This window comes from Ylistrum balloti, unplaced genomic scaffold (genome assembly GCF_031769215.1).
Source record: "Ylistrum balloti isolate Yb309-2 unplaced genomic scaffold, AGI_CSIRO_Ybal_v1 Utg369782, whole genome shotgun sequence".
Classification (NCBI taxonomy): Eukaryota; Metazoa; Mollusca; class Bivalvia; order Pectinida; family Pectinidae; genus Ylistrum; species Ylistrum balloti.
The window spans coordinates 81,674-103,336 of record NW_026781970.1 but is presented as its reverse complement, the minus strand read 5'-3'; the positions used below and the strand labels follow the sequence as shown (position 1 = coordinate 103,336).

Here is a 21,663-nt window from a genome sequence, read left to right as displayed (position 1 = left end):
TAACCTGACCTTGTATTGATAAAATAACCAGTAAGCTTGACAATTTCGAAATCAGAAATTTAAATTATATTATCTTTAACAGTTTTGTAAAACAAAATTATTTTCCATTTAAAATTTTTGACAGCCATGTCAACAACAAGAACAAACAAGAATAGCGAATACCTTTATTGTAATACAAGTGTCAAAGTTTACAAATACAGAAAGAAGAGACATCAAGTCGATATGTTTACTTCTATTTGCGGTTTGAAATATTGTTTAATGTGTGCCTGGTAATGTGGAACTACGGAAGTGTATTCCGGCCACGTTGTGTTTTATTTTATCTCAAAATTTCGAGATAGCAACTCGAAATTTCGAGTTAGTAACTCGAAATTTCGAGTTAGTAATCCGAAATTTTGAGTTAGTAAGTCGAAATTTCGAGTAATAGAAATTTTTATATATTAACCCGAAATTTCGAGATAACCACTCGAAATTTCGACTTACTAACTCAAAATTTCGAGTTACTATCTCAAATTTTCGAGTTAAAATAAAACACAACGTGGCCGGAATACGCTTCCGTACGGAACAATTGTGAATTGACGTGAACTAGTATATCCGTTGACAGGGACCAGATTTTCGTTATTCGGGGTTGTAAACAGTCGATAGATTTCCTGAGATGTTCATATTTAAAGGGATATTATTTATCATTATGATAATAGCGTATCTCCCTCGGGGTTATTGTAACCGATTATAAAGAATAGAATTTTCTTAGAGTTTCAGAACTAGTTCTTTGCATCATAGTAGAACTGATTTTGTCTGAAAACTTACAATACTCCTGACCCATATGATGGCCCAATGATATTTTATTAGAAGTAAACTCACTCTCACATCAAAAAGAGCAGACTCTTCTATGACAAGCAAGGAGGTTTCCTTTAGTTTCTGCATGAATGAATCGAGTAAGTTTTTTTTCCACAACTTTTCCACGGTTCCTTGATTATATAACACTTTGATGTTTACCTGTTCTTGTGTATAATGACGTTAATGGTTTGTCTTCTTGTTTTCACTGGTATTGTAATGGCGGCTATTGTGAAGCTGAAATATAAACGTTTTCAGTCCACAGAAAAAGCTTTTTAATGAAACGATGTTTATACCGGTTGCTACAGGTGCTGGGATTTTTGGGATAATCTTTCTACTTTGGAGTTTAAAGAAACATATTTGATATATAATCATTTTTATCGTTTCCATCCGATGTACGCGTTCTTTTATTACAGTGTTTTAAATAAATTAGATATGATAAGAAAAACTGTACTTCTATGTTAGTTGTTTTAGGATGTTTCCGACGTGAATTAGAATAACACACTATTGTATCAGTATAAGTATTTCATCCTCTAACTCCTCGGCGATGTAACATTTAATCCATTCTGATGATAGCATAAATAAAGAAAAATACACGTAGTGGACATCCTGTTGAAATTATCAGAAATATAAAAATTGCAAAATGTATTCGTGTAATGCACCTTACATCTAGATTTCGACATTTCAATTTTTTATTTTCCTCTTTCACCTCCTAGGTTTCAAAATTTAGATCCTTAGTATCACTGACGAGACAAAGAAGGACAAAGTAGTTGTGATGATGTTGAATTCATTTTTTAGCTCTACTATATCTACTTCTAAAATTGCTACTTAGTTGCATGTTTTTGTACAATGTAACGAATGTTGAGAATGAAATAAGTGGAAACGTACACCAAAAATGTTATTTAAATTTACACATTTATCAATGCTATATACATATTTACGAAACAATTTTTATACATAATAGAATTGTTTTAATGGAATAGAGTTAGAATTTCGATTACATAACATCGTGTCCATGGGTTGACTGTGTATACTCTAAGGTTCCAAAAACAGTTGACAGAAACTAGCCGTTAGGATCAGTTTATGCTATGTTAATTCAAATTCGAGTCACGAGCTTGAAACTCAACAGGCTCGATCATTTGATACTTTGACATATTCAAGTACATGTATGTAAATATCGGATATTTATCACACACACTGAATCCGTGGTGGTAGGTAACACGCTGAGAGCTACCTCACCCTATAAATAAAGTTATCTGCTACATTGATGTATTGTAGCTCTAGATGTTTTGTTTAAAGCAAATACACTTTCTACTGAGTCTACAAATAAATAAGGATATATGAAATTTAAACATATAACTAGGAGTATGAAGTAAATAACACTGCGAAGGGCAGAGTTTAAGAGTACAGTAAAGTATTCATATCTTGAGATGATTTAAAACTTTCATAGCACTTCTGAAAACACTTTGGCAGGTCGACGTCGTCCACCATTGATCACAAACTAGGGTATTTAAATAACAGAGTGATATTGTTCACCAGAGAGGGAATGGGTTCGGTAAACTATATCTGTTGGTGAAGTAAATTGAAATATATAAAGTAGAAGACATGAATACTTTCCGAATGTAATTTCATGTCACATGGGGAAAACAAAAACAAAAACAGTCAAAAGTACACAAGAGACTACACTGACAATGTTTTAATATAAAATATACAAATGTTTTCCAGTAAGTTTGCTAGAAAAATATGTCAATGTTGATTACGAGGTCTACACAAATTTATTTTTTTAATGTGTGTATGTGTTCACCAGGTTTCACCTGACTTGGTAGAAAAAGAGAGACAAGATTTACATCTATATCTACTATATCTTAAATAGCAATCAATGATATATAAATTCAAAAAGATCGAAACAAGATAATATACAAAGTTTAAAACAGAGGGCCTTAGAGTAGTAAGTTGTCAAATGTCACGCTACCGGGAAAAAAACCCATTATGAAATATAGAAAGTTACACTTTGTTAAATTGTAAGCAAGTGTTTGCAGGAGTAGTTGGGTTCTTAACGAGGAAGATAATGTCAAAAACATCAAGAAAATACCAACATGGCAACATGATCATAATCCTAACTGGAATTGCAGAAAACTAGGGCAAAGTATGAACAAGAGAATTATTTACACAGAGACCCCTGAAAAAGTACAAGGAGAATATAGAGAGTAAGCGTCTGCGACGAAAATTTTGGTCAATCCTAGTAAGTAATGTCACAGTCTTAAATGAAAACAACGGAACCAACAGGCAATATAACGAGCATCAAAACGTCCATCTTCATATCACATAAAGAAATAGGAAATGTCTCAATGAGATTACGACGGCGACCATAAAACTTCCCCATAATTTTCAACCTGCATCTTTTGAACCTCATACGTAATACTAGGCGGCCGATCTGATAACTGGTAGTGAGTTACGAATTATTAATGGTCGAAATAAATGGCTAATATATTGCTAGACACAAGTATATCGAACGAAATATCATATATATACCTTTAGAGTGTGACTGATCAGTAACAATTCCTTTGTACTATAATGTACTTTGCAAACAAGTTTTTTAAAGGGCGACGTACGTGATGAAAACAACGTAACTACAAAAGAGATGGTTTACATTTTTTAATTAGATTTGATTTCAAATCAACGGACATGTTGACGCATATAGATTAAAAGTGTCGTGTAACAGTAATATCCAAGAACTCGACAAATTAAAGGAGTTAGAGACTTAAACCTCATTTGAATTCTAAAAATTAATTGTTGGTTAATTGGACCTCCGTTTCTTCGCATGTCGAGGCCGATTGAGATTTTCTCTGTTTTTCCCATTTGTTTATCCGTAACTTTGACATCTTGAATATTGTACAAAAGACACACAAGTGAGTAGCACCTTTTAATACAAATTTATAGTTAGATACATGATCACTAAACAATGAAGTTAACTTTGTGAATCTTTGGGAAGTTCTGAAAGGACGAAAATAAGTTTCATTCTTATTACCATTCACGGTTCCTCTAACAACCCTCACATGTAAATTTTCTTTTCACCAGTGTCTTTCATACAATTTAAGGCACAGAGTCGGCTCAATTTGTATTCTTGTTTGGGCGCACTTATTTTGTGAAATGCGCGAAAAAGTAAAGAGAGTTAAGGAAAATAGGCGTGAGAAGTAAATTTGAACTTAAGATTAAAATCCCACCACGGACGATATGCAAATAACGGTGACAGGAATCGACAGCAATGCACTGATTTTGTCGTTATGTAATAGATTATAGATACAAAGTCACATGCATACGGGATCATATTCAGACATAACTTTCTGGAGATAACAACACTGAGTGGGACGACCAAAACGTGATAAGAATATAGCTCACAAAGGCCTTTTATACCAGTCAGCAGCATGGGGACAAAAACTATTATATATTACATACGTGTATATACAAAGTTGGGACAGAACATGTAAAGATAAAGATTGTGACATATATACTAAGTCGATCTATACACTTCGATCTATGTACCAGGTCGAGATATATAATATGAAATATGCATTAAATCGATATGTAAACATCGATATATGTGCAAAGTCGAGATAAAGATTGTGATATATGTATTAAGTCGATATATAATATAAACATCGATATATGTACAAGGTCGAGATATACACATGCATCACGTCGAGATATAACGCATCACGTCGAGATATACATATCACATAGTACCAAGTCAAAATATCATCTATTATAGAGGTACAAGATAAAGTTATAAAACATTACGTATGCACTAGGTTAAGGCATCTGGAGGTAAGCACAATGATATTAACATAACCTTACTTCATCATTGCGTGCACAAAAGCGAATTTACTTAGTAACCCAGTGTCATGCAATAACAATGCATGTCATGTTTAAGCAATCGCTGTAGTGGTCAATGAAATCTTTGGTATCGATGAAAAAGGGCATCCTATGAGATTAAGCAGGTCAAATTTAAGAATTCAGTCACTAACAGTATCATTTCAATTTTCCAGGTGCCATTGCGTGATACGACATCGTCATGGCAACAGAAAAACAACTAACCATGCAGGCGTTAATGGATCATGACAGAGTACAACCAAAATTTAAGGCTCCAAAGGGTCCCGCAACACACACTTCTTCAACCAAGGAAAAGAAAGAGGTAAAGTCAGCATGTTTATATAATGAGTTGATGTTGATGCGAATTGGTAAAAATTATAATGGCACATATATATATATATAAGATACAGTATCCACAGAGAACTACATTTTAATGACACATTTCAATAAAAATCATGCATGTTAGATACAGAAACCAGAGGATATTTCAAGACGGTATTGGACTCAAGACGGTGTTGGGCATGCTTTCAACACACTTTTTTGCTAACTAGGTATCTTTTCAAAGCCAAAGTAATTATCACAAGAAAATGAATGTTTGTACATGAAATTGCTCGAAACTCATAAAATATTAGTGGAAACAAATTACACGGATTCTTTTTTCGATATAATGGGTCGAATCTACTGCATTTCAATTTCGCTCGACTTTTTTCTGTTTTTTTTTTTTTTTTTTTCCTATTCTAATTTTTTATTATTATTTCTCTAACGGGTTTTTGCGTCCACTTACGGCCTTTTTGCGGCCAAGAAAAGTTAGGAAAATGAGTCGAGAGGAAATAGTATGACGTGATGGGAGAGAGTGGGATACTTAGATGAGGTAGAGAGGGGCCATCTATAGTACCCGACCTGTTTTAACTGTAAGTTTGAAGAAGGCCCCTTTGACCTTATTATATCTCTAGCTTAACCAGTCACAGCTAGATGATCGATTAAGGACAGAGAGGAAGAGGAAGGGGGTCGTACACTATATGAGTTTCGATAAGTCTGTCAAAATTACTTAATGAATAGTCCCTGTTGCTTATTTAACCCTAACCGCTGGATCATCGTTATCTAGCCTGCTCTTTTTCGAAGAACTGCAGAAGAACCTTTATCGTACGAGGTAGACATTCTCACACGAGCCTCCATTTTATGTCCCATCCGATGGATTGTGTGTTAGTGCTTATCTGTTAGTAAGGCGCTGGTGCAGATATGTTTTTGGTTCCCGTATGAAAGTCTGATTTTAACTAATAATGTCATGTTTGTTTTCTGTATGCATTTTATGTGATAATACGCTGCACCTGGTGAGGTGACGATGTTGTGAAAATAACCCCGCTAAACCATGTTTTGTTTGGATGTTGTTTTAAGCCTTTTTTTTTTTTATAAATCTTTTGTTTTCTAATGAGTGGTACGCGTGTTTTATGATAATACAGATCGTCGCTAACGATGGTAAATAAGTGCACCTGACAAGGTGACGAAGCTGTAAAACACACACAAAACCAGGTTTGAACGCGGTTGTATTTGTAATTTGGTTTCCGGCAAATGTCGCTTTATGACCTCGGTTTACTGGGATGAAAAACGGATTCGTACAACAAGGAAGTTAGAATACAACGAGAAAATATATCTAAAAGGCACGAAATTGCGATTCAGTTAAAAGTTACCACAAACATTTTACCAACTCTCTCAGGCGCTACTACACCTCATATCTATCTTTCAACTTTTACCTCGATGCTATTTTTCGTTCTCGAGTTATATATGTTTGGAAGCCGTTTAATTCCTTGGTTCAGCTTTTATTGAAACTTTGCTTTCAAATTAACAAGTCCAAACTTGCAAGACACAATACAGGATATCACTTTTGTTCTGAGCATTGAATATATATTCTTTTGTGGTTTTTGTAGCTGAATGCAAGTTTTGTCACTCTCCATATTCAAAAGATTGCAGTTTAATGAACCTAATGTAAAATACTGACATTGAGGATATGATTATGAAATTTACATACAGGATAAAGGAACACTCTAGCATCGAGGATCCTTGTGTGACTCATGTGGTATGGTAGTATAGTATTCTTTTTAATGACGCTGCTTTGCTGGGTGACGTTGTACATTTATATGTCAAACTGTATGATGCAAACTCTCATTTAGATTAAAACTTTTTCTATGCATAAAATTTGTATTCAGATACTTACCTGTGATGAGGTCTCAGTTGAAGTTTAGTAACTTACCTTGTTGTTTCTAAGTTTTATTTAAATTTTGGATTTCGTATCATCTAAGCAATCTTACGCTATTAAGCTATCTCGTAATGAAGCATTCTTTCAATGTATTTTTGTACTTTAAATCTTTCCATACATTAATCCACTACCTACAGGTTTGGGTGATTACATAGTATGGATAACTATAGTAATAACTATAATCAAATATATATATTCGTACTTGTAAACATGTTAGGGAAAATACAAAGGAATTGTGAACATTGCATATTTCACAACACATTATTTATGTATTTTTGTAGTTATCGTTCTGTAACATCACATGATAAATTAAGCATGGGTTGGACCATCCATACAGAGTAGTAAAAAGCCGTAAATAATGTAGCTATTTATTTGTTTAAAAACCTTTTCCTGTATCACATATTAAACAGACCACGTATGGTCACCTATTGTTTTCCAGCTGTGCTGTTATCAACACTGGACTTGTCTAAATTAACATGAATAATTTGATGCGATAAATAACGAAAGGTCAATTTTTTATATTCAGAAAAAGGTTTGTCTGCGGTGTTTGGGGGGCAGTGAGTGAAAACACGTTTCTTTTTACAGACATTTTTATAACAACTTTTCCAATCTCGTTCCTTGAGAATTCCACAAACATAACACTAGAGCTAACTCCCCTGTCCGTGCATATTTATATGTTTATGTATTGTAAATGTATTATAGATATAACATGTGTGAGGTTCGTGGCATTAGTTTCTGTTAAAAATATCAAACAGCAAACATAACAAATGATAAGAATTCGCACGCTGTGAATAAAGGGACTTAGAGATTTAAATGACTGTATGTTTCGGAAAAAATTAAACCCCGTTGATATAACTTGACACTGATACTATGTATTCAATTCAAGAAACCACCTTGTAGCCAGGGAATACAAGACTCCAGTATATAACGACAACTTTAAATCCGTTGTAATTGTGATACGTGATTATGACTTCAGTTTGAATTGAGGTTACATACACAGATGTTAAAAACAATGAGACCAACGTAGTGATCCAGTTTGTTGTCTCTCTATACTTATTGTATATGATATATGTAATGAGACGTTTGACGGCAGTTCGGGTTACTTACCTTGTTGTTTCTAAGTTTTATTTACATTTTGGAGTTCATATAATTTAAGTTGTATTACTCATTGTGCAAAAAGCCGTAAATAATGTAGTTATTTATTTGTTCAAAAACCTATGTTACCAATTACGTTTTGCTACCCTTCTTTGTATAAGAGCTCTTTTCCTGTATCACATATTAAACAGACCACGTATGGTCACCTATTGTTTTCCAGCTGTGCTGTTATCAACACTGGACTTGTCTAAATTAACATGAATAATTTGATGCGATAAATAACGAAAGGTCAATTTTTTTTATATTCAGAAGAAAGGTTTGTCTGTGGTGTTTGGGGGGGGGGGGGTTAGTGAGTGAGAATACGTTTTTATAACAACTTTTCTAATTTCTTTCATCGTTTCTAACATAACACTACAGCTAACTCCCCAGTCCTTGCATACTTATATGTTTCTCAATTGTATATGTATTATAGATATAACATGTGTGCGGTTTGTGGCTTTAATTTCTGTTCAAAATATCAAACAGCAAACATAACAAATAATAAGAATTCGCACGCTGTGAATAAAGGGACTTAGAGATTTAAATGGCTGTATGTTTCAGAAAAAATTAAACCCCGTTGATATAACTTGACACTGATACTATGTATTCAACTTAAGAAACATCTTGCAGCCAGAGAACACACCACTCCGGTATATAACGACAACTTTAAATCCGTTGTAATTGTGATACGTGATTACGACTTCAGTTTGAATTGAGGTTACATACACAGATGTTAAAGACAATGAGACCAACGTAGTGATTCAATTTGTTGTCTCTCCCAATGCTTACTGTATATGTTATATGTAATGAGACGTTTGGCCACAGTTATACAAATTACATCTTGAATTTAGTTCACAAGGGAATTGATTTATATAGCCACAATGCTTAATTTTCAACGAAGAATTTTAGACACTTCGAATGATTTGGTGAACCATGATGATTACGTTGACAGTCTCAATGACTCGGTAGGTACACATTGACTTCGGTAAATGAAGACATAAATCCATCTGATAATCCTTCCTCCTTTGCACTGGTTAGATAATCAAGCATCCCTTTTTCTAGAAATTTGTCATTTCTGTGTGCTATAATTGATATTATTGTTTTATTCGTGTTGTAATTTGCTTTTTAATTTAAAGAAGTAGCTTAATGCATATCTAAATTTAAAAATACAATTCACTAACAATCCTTTATAATATTCTGTCTATCATAACCAGAGAAACATATGTACTTGTATGGTATGCAGTTACACGTTTCAATGCTCTTAATATACCTCGTGGCTTCGTTGTTGTAAAGTTTGTCTTCATTTTCAAACGCGATATTACTCACGTGGATTGACCAAGATTTACATGGCAGTTGTAGAAAATGAAACAGAGAGCGTTTATCCTTCCTGAACATCTTTTAATGTCTTCTTCTCCTTGAATTTCTTGTTATTTAAGTTTCTCTCTCGTATTAACATGTTTAAGTTTAAAATACGATTCAGTTTACATGTAGGTATGTTTATGTTGTTTCCAATGTCTTTGTGGAGATTCAAAGCGGGGATGACCATGTGTGTGTGTCAAGAAATTGGTCTAAAGCTTCTCTGGTTTCAAACTTCTCCTTCTTTCAGTGCAACCCTTTCCTTACCATAGGCTTTCTCCCCAATCGGTACCTCCAGCTGACAGAGCCTTTCAAACTCCTTACTCTTGACATATCCCTCTATATGTTGCTCCTCGCTATCTGTTTCCCTTGCCTGCTCGTCTTTGACGACCGCCATCAATTCTGCACACTCAAGGCCTATGTCTTCACTAATCAGTTTATCATTATATAAGATGTGACTAAGAGCTAGTAATATTCTGAAAATAATACTAAATGTTACTCTGAAAAACTACTCGTGTCAAATAGTTATGGAAGCTCCTGATCTCAACGACGTCATAATATCAAAACTATTCATTATTTCATTATTTACCTAGTCTGCAGTTTTTTCCCTCCCAATAGACCGCCACCTTAAAATAGATATGGACAAGTTTCGAAATGCCAGTGTGGTGTAGACTAATACAATATCTAAACTGTTTATTCTACAACATCTACACGTCTGTTTGGTATTATTCAACTATATTATATGCACACTCTTTGCCGAAATATATTTTAATTGCACGAGATCTACAAGTTAACAGTTACTTTATGTGGATATAGACACGGCCTGGATCCCATGCTAACACTAAAAACGCGCTGTCTTTTCTGTTATGAGAAATCCCTGGTTAAACTGCCAACATTCTGATGCTTTCAGCCTTTCCCACGATATTTACAGGTACATGATCGTACAAACACTGTCTAACAGGACCATAAATGAAAACATCACTACCGAATATATGTATCTGACTGTATCTTCTCAGAGGTAGTGGTGTCCTTCTCGGTTACACCATCCTGTGTGGGTTTGAGCTAAACTACACATAGGTTACATTTACTATCTATCTGAAGATAAATTATATATATATAATATTACATTAAATGCATCTACTTTAACATTATTTATTCCCTCTTATATCATAAAACTATTAGTTAACACATAAAATGGCGACGCATTAATATTCGCCACATATATGTGGCCCTCTCATACATGACATTATTAAATCGACTAACTGTCTATAAGATAAATTACATTAAATGATGATTATTTATGTTTATAAACGTCTATGTATATTGATTAGCTGATAAATCAATGTGAACTAGCATTGCTAACACACATACGCGTATTGTATGTATGTACAACATGCAGTCTGTGCACTGCACAGGGAAGGTAAGATAATCACAGATTTGCATCATTAATGTATATTTATGTACCAGTGACCAAACAATATCTCATGATATGAAGTTCGCCAAATATGTAGTAAGAGAGAACATGGCTACTGACTAATCAGTAATTCCTGATTCAGTAAACAGGTAAACGAATTCCATCTTGGTAGAACGACATAAGTGAAAATCTTTTAACACAAATAAGTAGTAAAATAAAGCTATAAAAAGGTATGAACCTCTATAAAACTATAGAGAAATTAACCTATATGTGACCATGCTAATAAGACTCAGCAAAGCATGTCTCAAGTGACCGCCTAATTTTACGCCCCACACCGTTAAATTTCCACTTCGTTCTAAATCTATCAGAATTTGATATTTCCTTCGTTCACTTGATATTTTCCATGGTCGCCTCCGAGGTATCAAAATTAAGGCCCATAGGATCACTAACAGCTTCTACAACTGTCTGAAGAAGTTTCATTAAATATTCAGCCATGCTTAATTTTAAATTTGTATCAAATATTGCTATTCACCTGTGTATCTTTTGTGCAGTCTTTAAATAAGTTTGAGAGGTTATTTTATGTGAATCATCTCTATCGTTTAGACTATTTACAATATGACACATTTTAATGTTTATTTATCAGCAGATTTTCATCAAATTTCTAATCTGCTACCGAAACCATTTATTGATACTTGGTCGGTTTTGACTAAGGATATATAAGATAGATATGATATTACTGAACCATATCCTGGCCTCTTACATTGTTTTCTGGAACGCATGTCACAAAAATTACTTCAGATTCACACATAACCAAAAAGCTTTTTAAAGCACACCTTTGTAATGCCGGTTCCCAATAATTTCTTAATATCGCCGACAAACCTCTGACAACTATAAACAAGTAGGATGTTGTTATACAAATGAAGACACCTGCGTCGTTTGTCATTTCCTGCTATTTCTGCGGCTTAACTGTCACTTTGCAATGTAGTATTGTCAAGAAATAACGCGGGCCTGGGACACTTTCCTGTCCTACCATAGTTGTCCCCGGTCAACCTGATATGATATAGTGATTAATTTTAAAGCATACCTAAGATGTTAAAAAAGATCAGGCAAATGTATCTCTTCATCTTTTACTAGTAGTAAGTCATCTAATTCTTTGTACGAGAAGCAACGGCCACATTAAATAGCGAATAGTAAAGTGCAGGAATTTAACAATATTTAAAACAAAATATTTTTAGTTATCCCAAATGGAAGATAGTATATAATGTTTTTCATTGTTAATTTGTCAATAAAAAAAAATAACCCGATGGTTTATTTAGGAGTGTTTAAAGTTAAACTTATATAAAGATGTAAAACTGAGCTAGTAATGATCACTCTATAGGAATCTATGTAAAGATAAACTATTTATTGTTGTTGAACACGCACGTTGTACATTGTTTGAGTAATATATCAGCTTGTTAATTCCTGTTTCGTGAAGAAATGCTATACACTTACATACTGTGTTCTGAACAATAAAAATGTATATGCAATATATATATAAAACATTGTGTATTGTTCATCTGTCAAACCGTCAAATATGCGCCACTGGTATGAGAAACCTTAAGACAAAGGCTGTATATGAGCAATCAAGACAGTTTGGGTTCCTCATTTTTAGATAGACCAGTCTTACAACATCCTTTACATATTACATGATTAACAACTTATTTTTTTCTATATTGTAGGATGGGGAAGAGCGACGACCTCGACTCACCTCGACCAGTGAATCACAAAAATCTGTCACCACATCTAAGCCGAGTGGAATGAACTTTTTCAAATTGGTTGCTGCTACGAGGGCATGGCAACGATTAGCTAAGAAAAGGGCAGCTCAGAACGCAGTATCAAAACCTGCCATACAATATGAAAACACATACAGATTGGAGCCAGCTGATGGTGCTAAGTTTGTACCGTCTAAAGTAGAAAATATTATAAAAGACATTTTAGAAGCCCGACTTCGTGACTTTAAATACCGTGCAATGTTTGTTAAAAACCTCACCACCGATCTATCAAATGTGATAAATCAGCGGGTAAAGGCGCTAGGATTCCCACGCTATAAATTTGTTTGTAATGTGGTAATAATGGAAAACAAAGATCAGGGAGTGGAAGTCGCGAGCAGGTGCGTTTGGAACCCAAGCACCGACAACTTTGCCACATACACTTACAGGAATGCTACGACAATAGCGACCGCTCATGTGTACGGTGTCTATTTTGAATGACTTTTTATGCAAATTAGATGATATATATTCGGATCCAGCAAATGATATTTAAAATTCAGGAGCCCTTTGGCACGATATTGTAAAATCATTGTTAATGACGTATTGGAAATATTCTTTCAGTGAAAACATATGTAAAGAAATTGGCATCGTAAGTGCCATTATGAGTGATTTTGAATTTCTGTCGGTGCGACGGGTTTGTCAATGTCATAATCGCAACCCTGAGCCCCTTTGGACAAGAAAGAAAAGCGAACTAAAAACAAGAATGACTTAGTGGAAAATTCTGAAGTGGGACGACGACATATATGTTAACATTGAGTTGTAGGAAAAGCAGTAATCAAGTTATAAATTGATATAGGCAATATAAGAAATAGTTTAATGTAGGTCATTAGAAGACTTCTTTAGATCATATATATACCTACTATCATTATTATCTTTATTATGTAAATGCCACGGTTTATATACAAAGTCCTACATTTTCAAAATTCAATTCAGTCTTGTATAATTAGAACCGTTGCTATAGATATAGATAAGTATATGAATATATAACGTTGGCAGGTTGTTTGGACTACACAAGTTAAGATATGATCAGAGAAATAAGATTAAATAACAGAGTGACCGTTACATTCTCTTCTCTTATCCTATCAGTCAGATGTAATTTTCCAGCTAATCCCAATACAGTTACTTGTTTCGGTTGTTTGTTTTTTTACATTTGATATCAATAGCAATAATGTTGAAGAGTATACTAAATTTCATGTTCATCGTTTTGCGAATAATGACCTTATTTTGAGTCAAAAAGGCAGCGATGTGAAAGAGATTTTTAAAGGAATTTTTGACATAAATAACAAACGATATAGGCCAAATATTCATGGAATAGATATGAAAATAAATAGTTTTATACTCATGATTTCGTACTAGATGCTGTATCAAATACACTTAAAGACGTATGTTAGTGTTACTCGAATCTATTTACAACAGGAACTCCAACTAAAGTATAGTGCTATATTTTTTACGATAAGATTGAATTGAAAGAATTAATGACATCTCGGAGATTCCAATTCTTGTTTAAAAAATGAATCGCTTATACGAAATATTTCATCTTCATGAGCACGAGTTATTGTATGTATGGTGTATGGATGAGTGAGAGCTGAGAGCGTTGATCTATTGAAAATTGACATGATATCAACATTCAGTACAAACATCTGCATGCGCTTTGTGTTTCTTCGATCGTAGAAAAAGCATTATAAAACGTAAGTTCTAAAAAAAATTCTGTATATTTCATAATAAAATATCGCCCATAACTTATTTTATGAAATCGTTAATTTGTGTTTTTGTGTACCGATATTATCTTGACGATTTGTAACGTTGTTTCTTGTGGTTATAGCCCATAGGAATAGGATCATATTTAGGCAGGGTTTTGTCATTATTGCGGTAACTTAATCATTGAGCAACATGCAGGAGACCCTCCGCATACTATCGAATCAAAAGTCGAGGTTCCGGATACTCTATCTGCTTAAGAACATCGCAGTTAACAATCTGAGATGAGTATCTTTAAGAGTATTTCTTTTATCATAATTATTTTCTTGTTCACTGATTGACGCTCATCATCGAGTCCTACAAGCGGAAAAAGCTGTATAATTCAGTTTCATATTTTGGCTCAACTGTATGTTTTTTCCTCAAAAGTTGCTATTCACTTGTTTGGCTTTTGAGTGATCTTTGGCACAATAAAATATTGCTGTGTTATCTCTCCTGATACACAAGGACTGTATTTACATTTTTGATATACTACATATAAGTTGTAGATCGTATTACCTATAGCAAAGTTTCCGCCTCTTTTGCTACTTTATTATGTTATCCGTTGTCTTGTTTGCTTAGTTTTCCATGACTTTGGTTGATAAAATTTTAATTTTATTTCTGGTTTACGGAACAATGTAATACATAGGTCATAGTTATTTTAGTAGAGATCCTGTTGCATGAAAAGCATTGCCTCAAATCGAACCCGTGATCAATGATTTAAAAGTAATGGACGATAAATAAAAAAGACAAGTTGTGTGCAATATGGATATACTATAATTCGTAACATAAATACAGCTTCCTTTCGTGTCATTCAGTAAGAAAACAGCAAGAAATACCAATATGTCAACACAATCATAATCCAGACTCAAATTCAAATGAAGCTAATGCAAAAACATTAATAAGATAAATATGAACACGAAGACTCCTAAAAAAGTAAATAATAAAATAATAAGATCAGGTGCTCCGGATTAGTGACCGTCTTCTTCTTCTTCGGCAAAATTCGTCATGTAAATCTTGGTCAGTCCAAGTAAGTAATGTCACGTTATAAAATGAGAAGATGATGTACAACAATACAAAATAACGAACATCAAACACGTTCTGCTCCATATCGCACGAAGAAATAAAATATTTTTCAATGAGATAAGCTTTTCTTTAAATTCAGCCTGGTATGAACAAAAACAAGTCAACCGACAGATGAGCAAAGTTAGTATGTATTTAAAGCTTACAAAGGTGCGTCCAAAATTGTGATCGAAACTTGAGGAATAGTACCATATCGTAACTGTGTAGATCAGTGAATATTCCGTAATGTAGTCTTAATATATTTTGAGATGATTACTCATTGTCATAACAGTCATTGATAAAGTTTGTTTTTCTTACAGCAGAATGTTTGTTAATTAAAATATTAATTTTAAGATGGACGACAGATGACGCATGACGCCAGACAAAAGGCGATCGCAATAGTTTAGTCTTTGTCTCAGGTGACTAAAAACGTAGATTATTTATGAAATATTATCGTACAACATAAATATAAACATTTAATTCTGTATATGATAGATTTATAAAATATGGTAATTTTGTAATGTATTTAAAAGTGTGCAAACACATTTCTACTTAAAACTTAAATTTGACAGAATGTACGTAGGGAGACTGTACCACTTTTGCTGATACAGATTCCTGAATCATTTTACCGTTATAACAAGAGTTGCAGGAAGAACGCTTTAATGAAAAATTTGATGTTGATTTCTTTAGGCAAGACTTCGACTTTTTGGATGTCTGTCCTGATAGTTCGATTTGGTCACTAAACATTGGAGATTTATGACTAGATGTGCGGTGCATGATACTGATCATTGGGGGCCTTGGTTGGCCCGTGCGTCTAGTATGTAAATATGGCGATAGAGTGATATTTTCCTCAAATAATTCACCATTTAGGTCGACATGTGGTTCCATTGATTGTGTACTGTATCTTTTCTGATAGTGTGATGAATTTTCTGTTGATTCAATGCTTTTCAACTCGACTGAATTAAAGAAAGGTTTAACAGATGTATGTCGTATATATGTAGATTTCGTTTGAATTTCAACTTCAGGCGTCGCCTTCTTGTTTTTGTTCTGTTTACAGACTGTAATATCAGCAAAAAACCTGACGATTCTGTGCCGTTTGTTTTCAAGGAACAGTCCTTCTGAAAGTGGATGAATGGCAAGTATTATTGGCTTCCACAATATCAGACAGAATAAACTAAACTTGTTTGGACTGTAGACGTTGAAAACGACAAGAATAATGTATGAAAACCAGAACGTTGTTAACAAAATTACTAGTAAAAACATTGTAGTTTTGATGTTGGCGTCGTAAACGTCATTGAAAACACTTTTGCAGCGACTGCGTTTTGTGGAGACAAAACTGATTTTTGATCTCCTAGCTGATACTTTATAACAAATCATATAATACATAAACACGGTGACAAGAACAGGTATAATGCCTAACGCTATTGATAAAACCACACTGTAGGTTCTGGCCATAGCATTATTGCTGCACTCGTGAAAACTGTATCCTTTCTTAACATCATTGTCGTCATCGTGTTGATACCCTTCCTTGTAGAAGTGGAAAACGAGCACCAATGTGCCCGATATTAATGTAGGCAGGAGGCAAAGAGCAAATGTTACCAGAGCTGACGTCGTTGTTACTAGAACGGTGGAATTTCCTTTACAGATGCTAACTCTTAACCGGGTAATTGCAACCGCCATGATGACAAATGGATAGGCATCAAACAGGAGTTTTTCCGTGAAGTCTACAAAAGAAAGATATTACATTTATTGATACAAAGATTGTACAAAAGGCTAAAAAAATAACAACTTTCAATACATATTAAGACTGAGACAGTAGAACAAAATCACGAATTAACTGCATCATACAGCTGTTTCGTCCTTCTAGGTCCCGTCATTGATAAGCAAGAAGTCAGTTTTGATTACATTGGGAACAGGTCATACAAATGTCATTGATTTTAAGAAAGAACTTGCACTTTTTACATTAAGCGAATTTTTCTGAAGGTCAAAAATACAACTTCCAGTGGGAGTTCATTCGTAATTATGTGCTTAAAAACATCATCAGATAGTATAAGATTAATTGTCCAAAAATAGTAATTATTACGTTTGTGCAAAGAAATTAAATTTTATTGACAATATTGTTTTTTATGGAAATGAGCAAAATGGGAAAATCTGGTTTGTAAAGTGAATCGAAACAAAATGTTTACACTTGATTTTTATAAGTACAAAGGGTCTGTTTCCTACACTAATAACCCAGTAAAGTGAAATTTTAAATTTCAAAATAGCCGTCACGTTCCCTGATAACCCGAAAAAATTAAATGTTCTTATAACTGCTCAATCAATATTCTAACAGGAATGCTAAATGATAGATTTAAGTCATTACGCATTAAATCATCATCAGTGAGGTGTTAACATATGTAGCCAGCTGACAAGGATATTTTGTATGTGCCACAGGGTATTGTCTGAAGGTAATCCACGTCTAACTTTGGAAAGTTACAGTTATCTGCACTAGCATCTAGTTAGACAAATAGTGGCGTGGCACTTTTGCTAAGATCTAACTCAGTTTTCAAACGCTGAGCTAAGTTGTTGTGAACGCAAAGGCGCTTTCATTTTGCAAGTTTTGTTTTGAAAAACAGTCATGGCTTGAATCGTCCGTGGATTTAGTTATGGATATATCAAGTTTAGTTGTAGGTCGACGTCGATGTTGAGCATGTCCAGGGTATTTGTTTTAATAATTGATTATTTTTCTCGCAAAACGCTTAAAAAATCAATAATATCGGCCGTATAACCACTGTTGTAGTGTTCTGATATTTTGTAATGATTCGAATTTTCCTCTATTTTTTGTTATCTGTTTTGTGATAATCGGTGTTCATAGTTTAGTAATTTAGTTACGTAATTAGTTAATTAGGCAAGAGTGTCATCTATTGATTTGGATTAAATTTAAGACAAAGGGAACCAACTTTGATGGCACAAATGTACGGCGAGTGGTCACGAAGAGTAAAAACTCTTTAGGCCGAATTCTATGGCAAAGCAGCATTATTGGAAACCGCACCTTCGTAAGTTTCATGTTTCTGATCATTTCAAAAGAACATGTGTAACCTCTGAACCATGACGTTTTTCAGAATGAATTAAAATGTAGCAGTTACGGCAGATCTCAATAACTACAAAATCAACCAGCAATCTCTACCATCAGCAATCTCTACCACCTGCAATCTCTACCACCAGCAATCTCTACCACCAGCAATCTCTACCACTTGCAATCTCGAAGATTGTTCAAAATTGGAATGGTCTTGTCGTTTTATCATATGAAAAAAAATGGTATTCCGTTATTCAGTTAATTGTAAATAATATACGATGGTTGATTGATGGTTGTGAGCATCAGTATCTAGACACTTATGCCACGATGTTTGATGGTTTCAACGCCACTTTTAAAGAAATATTTTTCCTGATCGTCCACTGCATATATGACGTCATCATCTGACCGAAAGTCGGTACCGTAAATGGCAATTTTTCAATTTTGGAAATAGATGAAAGTCTGATGGAGCGAGGTCAGTGCTCAATTAATAATATGCCACAATCCTTTAATATTTTCGCTTACCTGCCTAAGGGGTGATGTATAATATGTGCCATTGATTTTTTGTCCTTGATGCAAAAAATCTGCATCAAAATACCATCAGCATCCCAGAAAACTAAAGCCATAACCTTCCCCGATGATGAAACAGGCTGTTCCTTTTTTGGCAGTGACCTAGAGTGCTTCCAGTGTTAAGACTGTTGTTTGGTCTTTGGGATGAAATGATGGCCCAACGTTTTGTCTATTGTTACAGACCTAGTCAGAAAAATAAGAGGATCTGCTTCCAAACGGTAAAGATTAGCACGCAACAAAGTCCATCAGGTGTGCTTCTGATCAACTGTCAAAATTCTTGGTACCCAATAGACTTAGAGCTTTCTCATTGCATGATCTTCGTAAGAATGCAAAGCCTGTGAAATCCGCACTGTTCAGGCAATAAATGTATATATAATTCGCGTGTCAGCCATGATATTATCATCGAATTTATTGACCATTTCCGGGGTTGCAACAGTGACAAGTCTTCCAGGACGGGCGTCATCCCCAAGGCTCTAGCTGCCACGCTTAAATTTTACCATTTACCTTTTCACAGTAGCATCATTCCACTAGTGCTGCTATCCTATCTGTATGGGCATCCATAGGTGCCAGACATTACGTATATGCAAACACTGAATCATTGCTCTTTCAGTGATTATGTCCATTTTGCAAAATTCACTTGCATTTGTTACTTTAGAGTGTTACCTTTTCCACATCAATTGACCAAAGGACACCAGGAAATCGAAGGTTAGCTCGTACATTCCAATGGATGACTTTTACATGAAAAATGTACAGACTCAGAAGTTAGAAAAGGAAAGGAGGAGAGTTATTTGAGATGGGGAGATGATCAAGTAATGCATTACTCCAAACAAACTCAACGCATGTCGAGTTTATAAAAAAATATATTTTATGGGAGGTCGTCTAATTGAAGAATTTATCTTTTTTTTTTTTTTTTTTTCATAATTTCTCTTACATTCTGTATTCGTTGTGCTGTCATGTGATTCGATTCTTTTTGAAGACAAGTTAGCATTGTTGCATAGCAAGTGTTTATAAGTTTTTGGTATGAAAAATACACATATACTATTAACGAAAGAAAAAAACTAACTTTGATATTGCAAGACATTTTAACACATTTCTGATTCTTTAACATGAAGAATATATCAAAAGTCTCCTGTAAATATATGACACTAAAACAGCAACAATCAAGAAAAAAAATGATTAGGGTTAATGAATTACAATTGAAGGCTTAACATTTTTAATTATTGTACAAAACCTATTCAAATGAATAGCGTCCATCAAACCAAGTTCAGAAATGGACGCAGAAAATAATCCAAACGAAGAATCATTTCTGGACTCATCGGCAATGTAAAAACCTAAACATTAGGGGAATGGGCTATTGAGAAACGCCAAAATAGGTAGACAGGTGTATTTCAACAACAATCAATTGCTTCTATTATATCTAATAAAGGATGATTTCAAAATAATAGAACGTCAAGTACATTTGATATTCACTATTCAAATGTGGTATGCGGGAACTGTTACAACGCTCTAGGACTAAAGTTCGTCACTGCATTAGAAGAATAGTACAAACATACAAACAAGTTAATACTTACCATTGAGGAGACAGATAGAGATATTGTTTTGCTTTCGTCCCTGGATCGTAAATATTTGAAGTGGCATACAGATAAGCAGAGTGAGAAGAACCAAAAATGTTTTACATATTTGCAGGACCTCTGTTGCGTTATAACGCTGGGTGCTGGATCTGATGACGACCAATAAGAGCACATTCAGTACCACAGCAATTCCTGACAAAACTACTTGTGTTGTGAATAGAATACTACTTTCTACTTCTGTGAAGTAGGGTTTTGATATTCCACCCATAGTCGTTTAACGCTTCTTCTTCTAATACAACAGTGCTTACTATTTGATATTATCAAGGATGTGCTACCTCAGTCATGCTAAGACATATTCTACTCTGCTACAGGTATAATGATTCGTGGATTTTATACTTTGTTATCACAGAAAACTAGCGCGACACCATGCGTCACCATGGATATAGCGAGCGTGATTATCTAACCACCCGTGTTTTTCACGGCCTTTTCATTCATTGCAGTAACATGCGTCAGAATGCCACTGTTTCTTCAAAGTTATGATTTTGGAAGGATTGTACAAAATATACACAAAAGAATACCTTCCAATACCAATTTAGTACCTGACCCAGTATAAACCAAGCAAGAAAATGAATTCAATTTATATATTTTTATCTTTAGTCCTTTGATCCACAATTGCCTTATGAACTAGTTACGTAACAAAATTGCTAAACTACGAACGCAAATTGTCACAAAACTATATTCAGTCCATACAAAAGTATTTAGCTTATAAACAGTTTTATCTCTTACTCTAACCCTATCAGAAGATCGAAACTTTACCATTTGTGCAAATTGTTCATTTTCGGCTTTGATGTGCATCACCCAAATAACTTATTGTGTATATGAGACCACCCTGTCACACCTAAAACCTTCATGTATACATGTGCCCCTTGCACGCATACAAGTAATGCCGACTGGTCCTTGAAACAGTGTATCTGTCAATTATGATTAGTACGTTCAATTCAATATATCAT

At 34.2% G+C, this 21,663-nt stretch overlaps 2 protein-coding genes across 2 annotated transcripts; one reads left to right on the top strand and one right to left on the bottom strand.

Moving 5' to 3' along the window:
• The first annotated feature begins 4,903 nt into the window (after positions 1-4,903).
• Positions 4,904-13,108, top strand: LOC132544104 (dynein light chain Tctex-type 5-B-like). Its single transcript, XM_060207672.1, has 2 exons — positions 4,904-5,023; positions 12,578-13,108. Exons 1-2 carry the CDS (start codon positions 4,904-4,906, stop codon positions 13,106-13,108), a joined length of 651 nt encoding a protein of 216 aa, XP_060063655.1.
• A 2,904-nt stretch (positions 13,109-16,012) lies between these two features.
• Positions 16,013-20,921, bottom strand: LOC132544159 (uncharacterized). Its single transcript, XM_060207732.1, has 2 exons — positions 20,654-20,921; positions 16,013-17,184 (listed from the first exon to the last, which is right to left on the bottom strand). The coding sequence occupies exons 1-2, from the start codon at positions 20,919-20,921 to the stop codon at positions 16,013-16,015; spliced, it is 1,440 nt and encodes a 479-aa protein (XP_060063715.1).
• Positions 20,922-21,663: the final 742 nt, after the last annotated feature.

Bases quoted from the DNA above. Each gene is read 5' to 3' on its own strand.
- LOC132544159 (XM_060207732.1), bottom strand. From the start codon at position 20,921: ATGGGTGGAATATCAAAACCCTACTTCACAGAAGTAGAAAGTAGTATT. The intron at 17,185-20,653 runs GTAAGTATTAAC...TTTCTTTTGTAG, and splicing joins CTCTATCTGTCTCCTCAATG to ACTTCACGGAAAAACTCCTG.
- LOC132544104 (XM_060207672.1), top strand. From the start codon at position 4,904: ATGGCAACAGAAAAACAACTAACCATGCAGGCGTTAATGGATCATGAC. The intron at 5,024-12,577 runs GTAAAGTCAGCA...TCTATATTGTAG, and splicing joins CAACCAAGGAAAAGAAAGAG to GATGGGGAAGAGCGACGACC.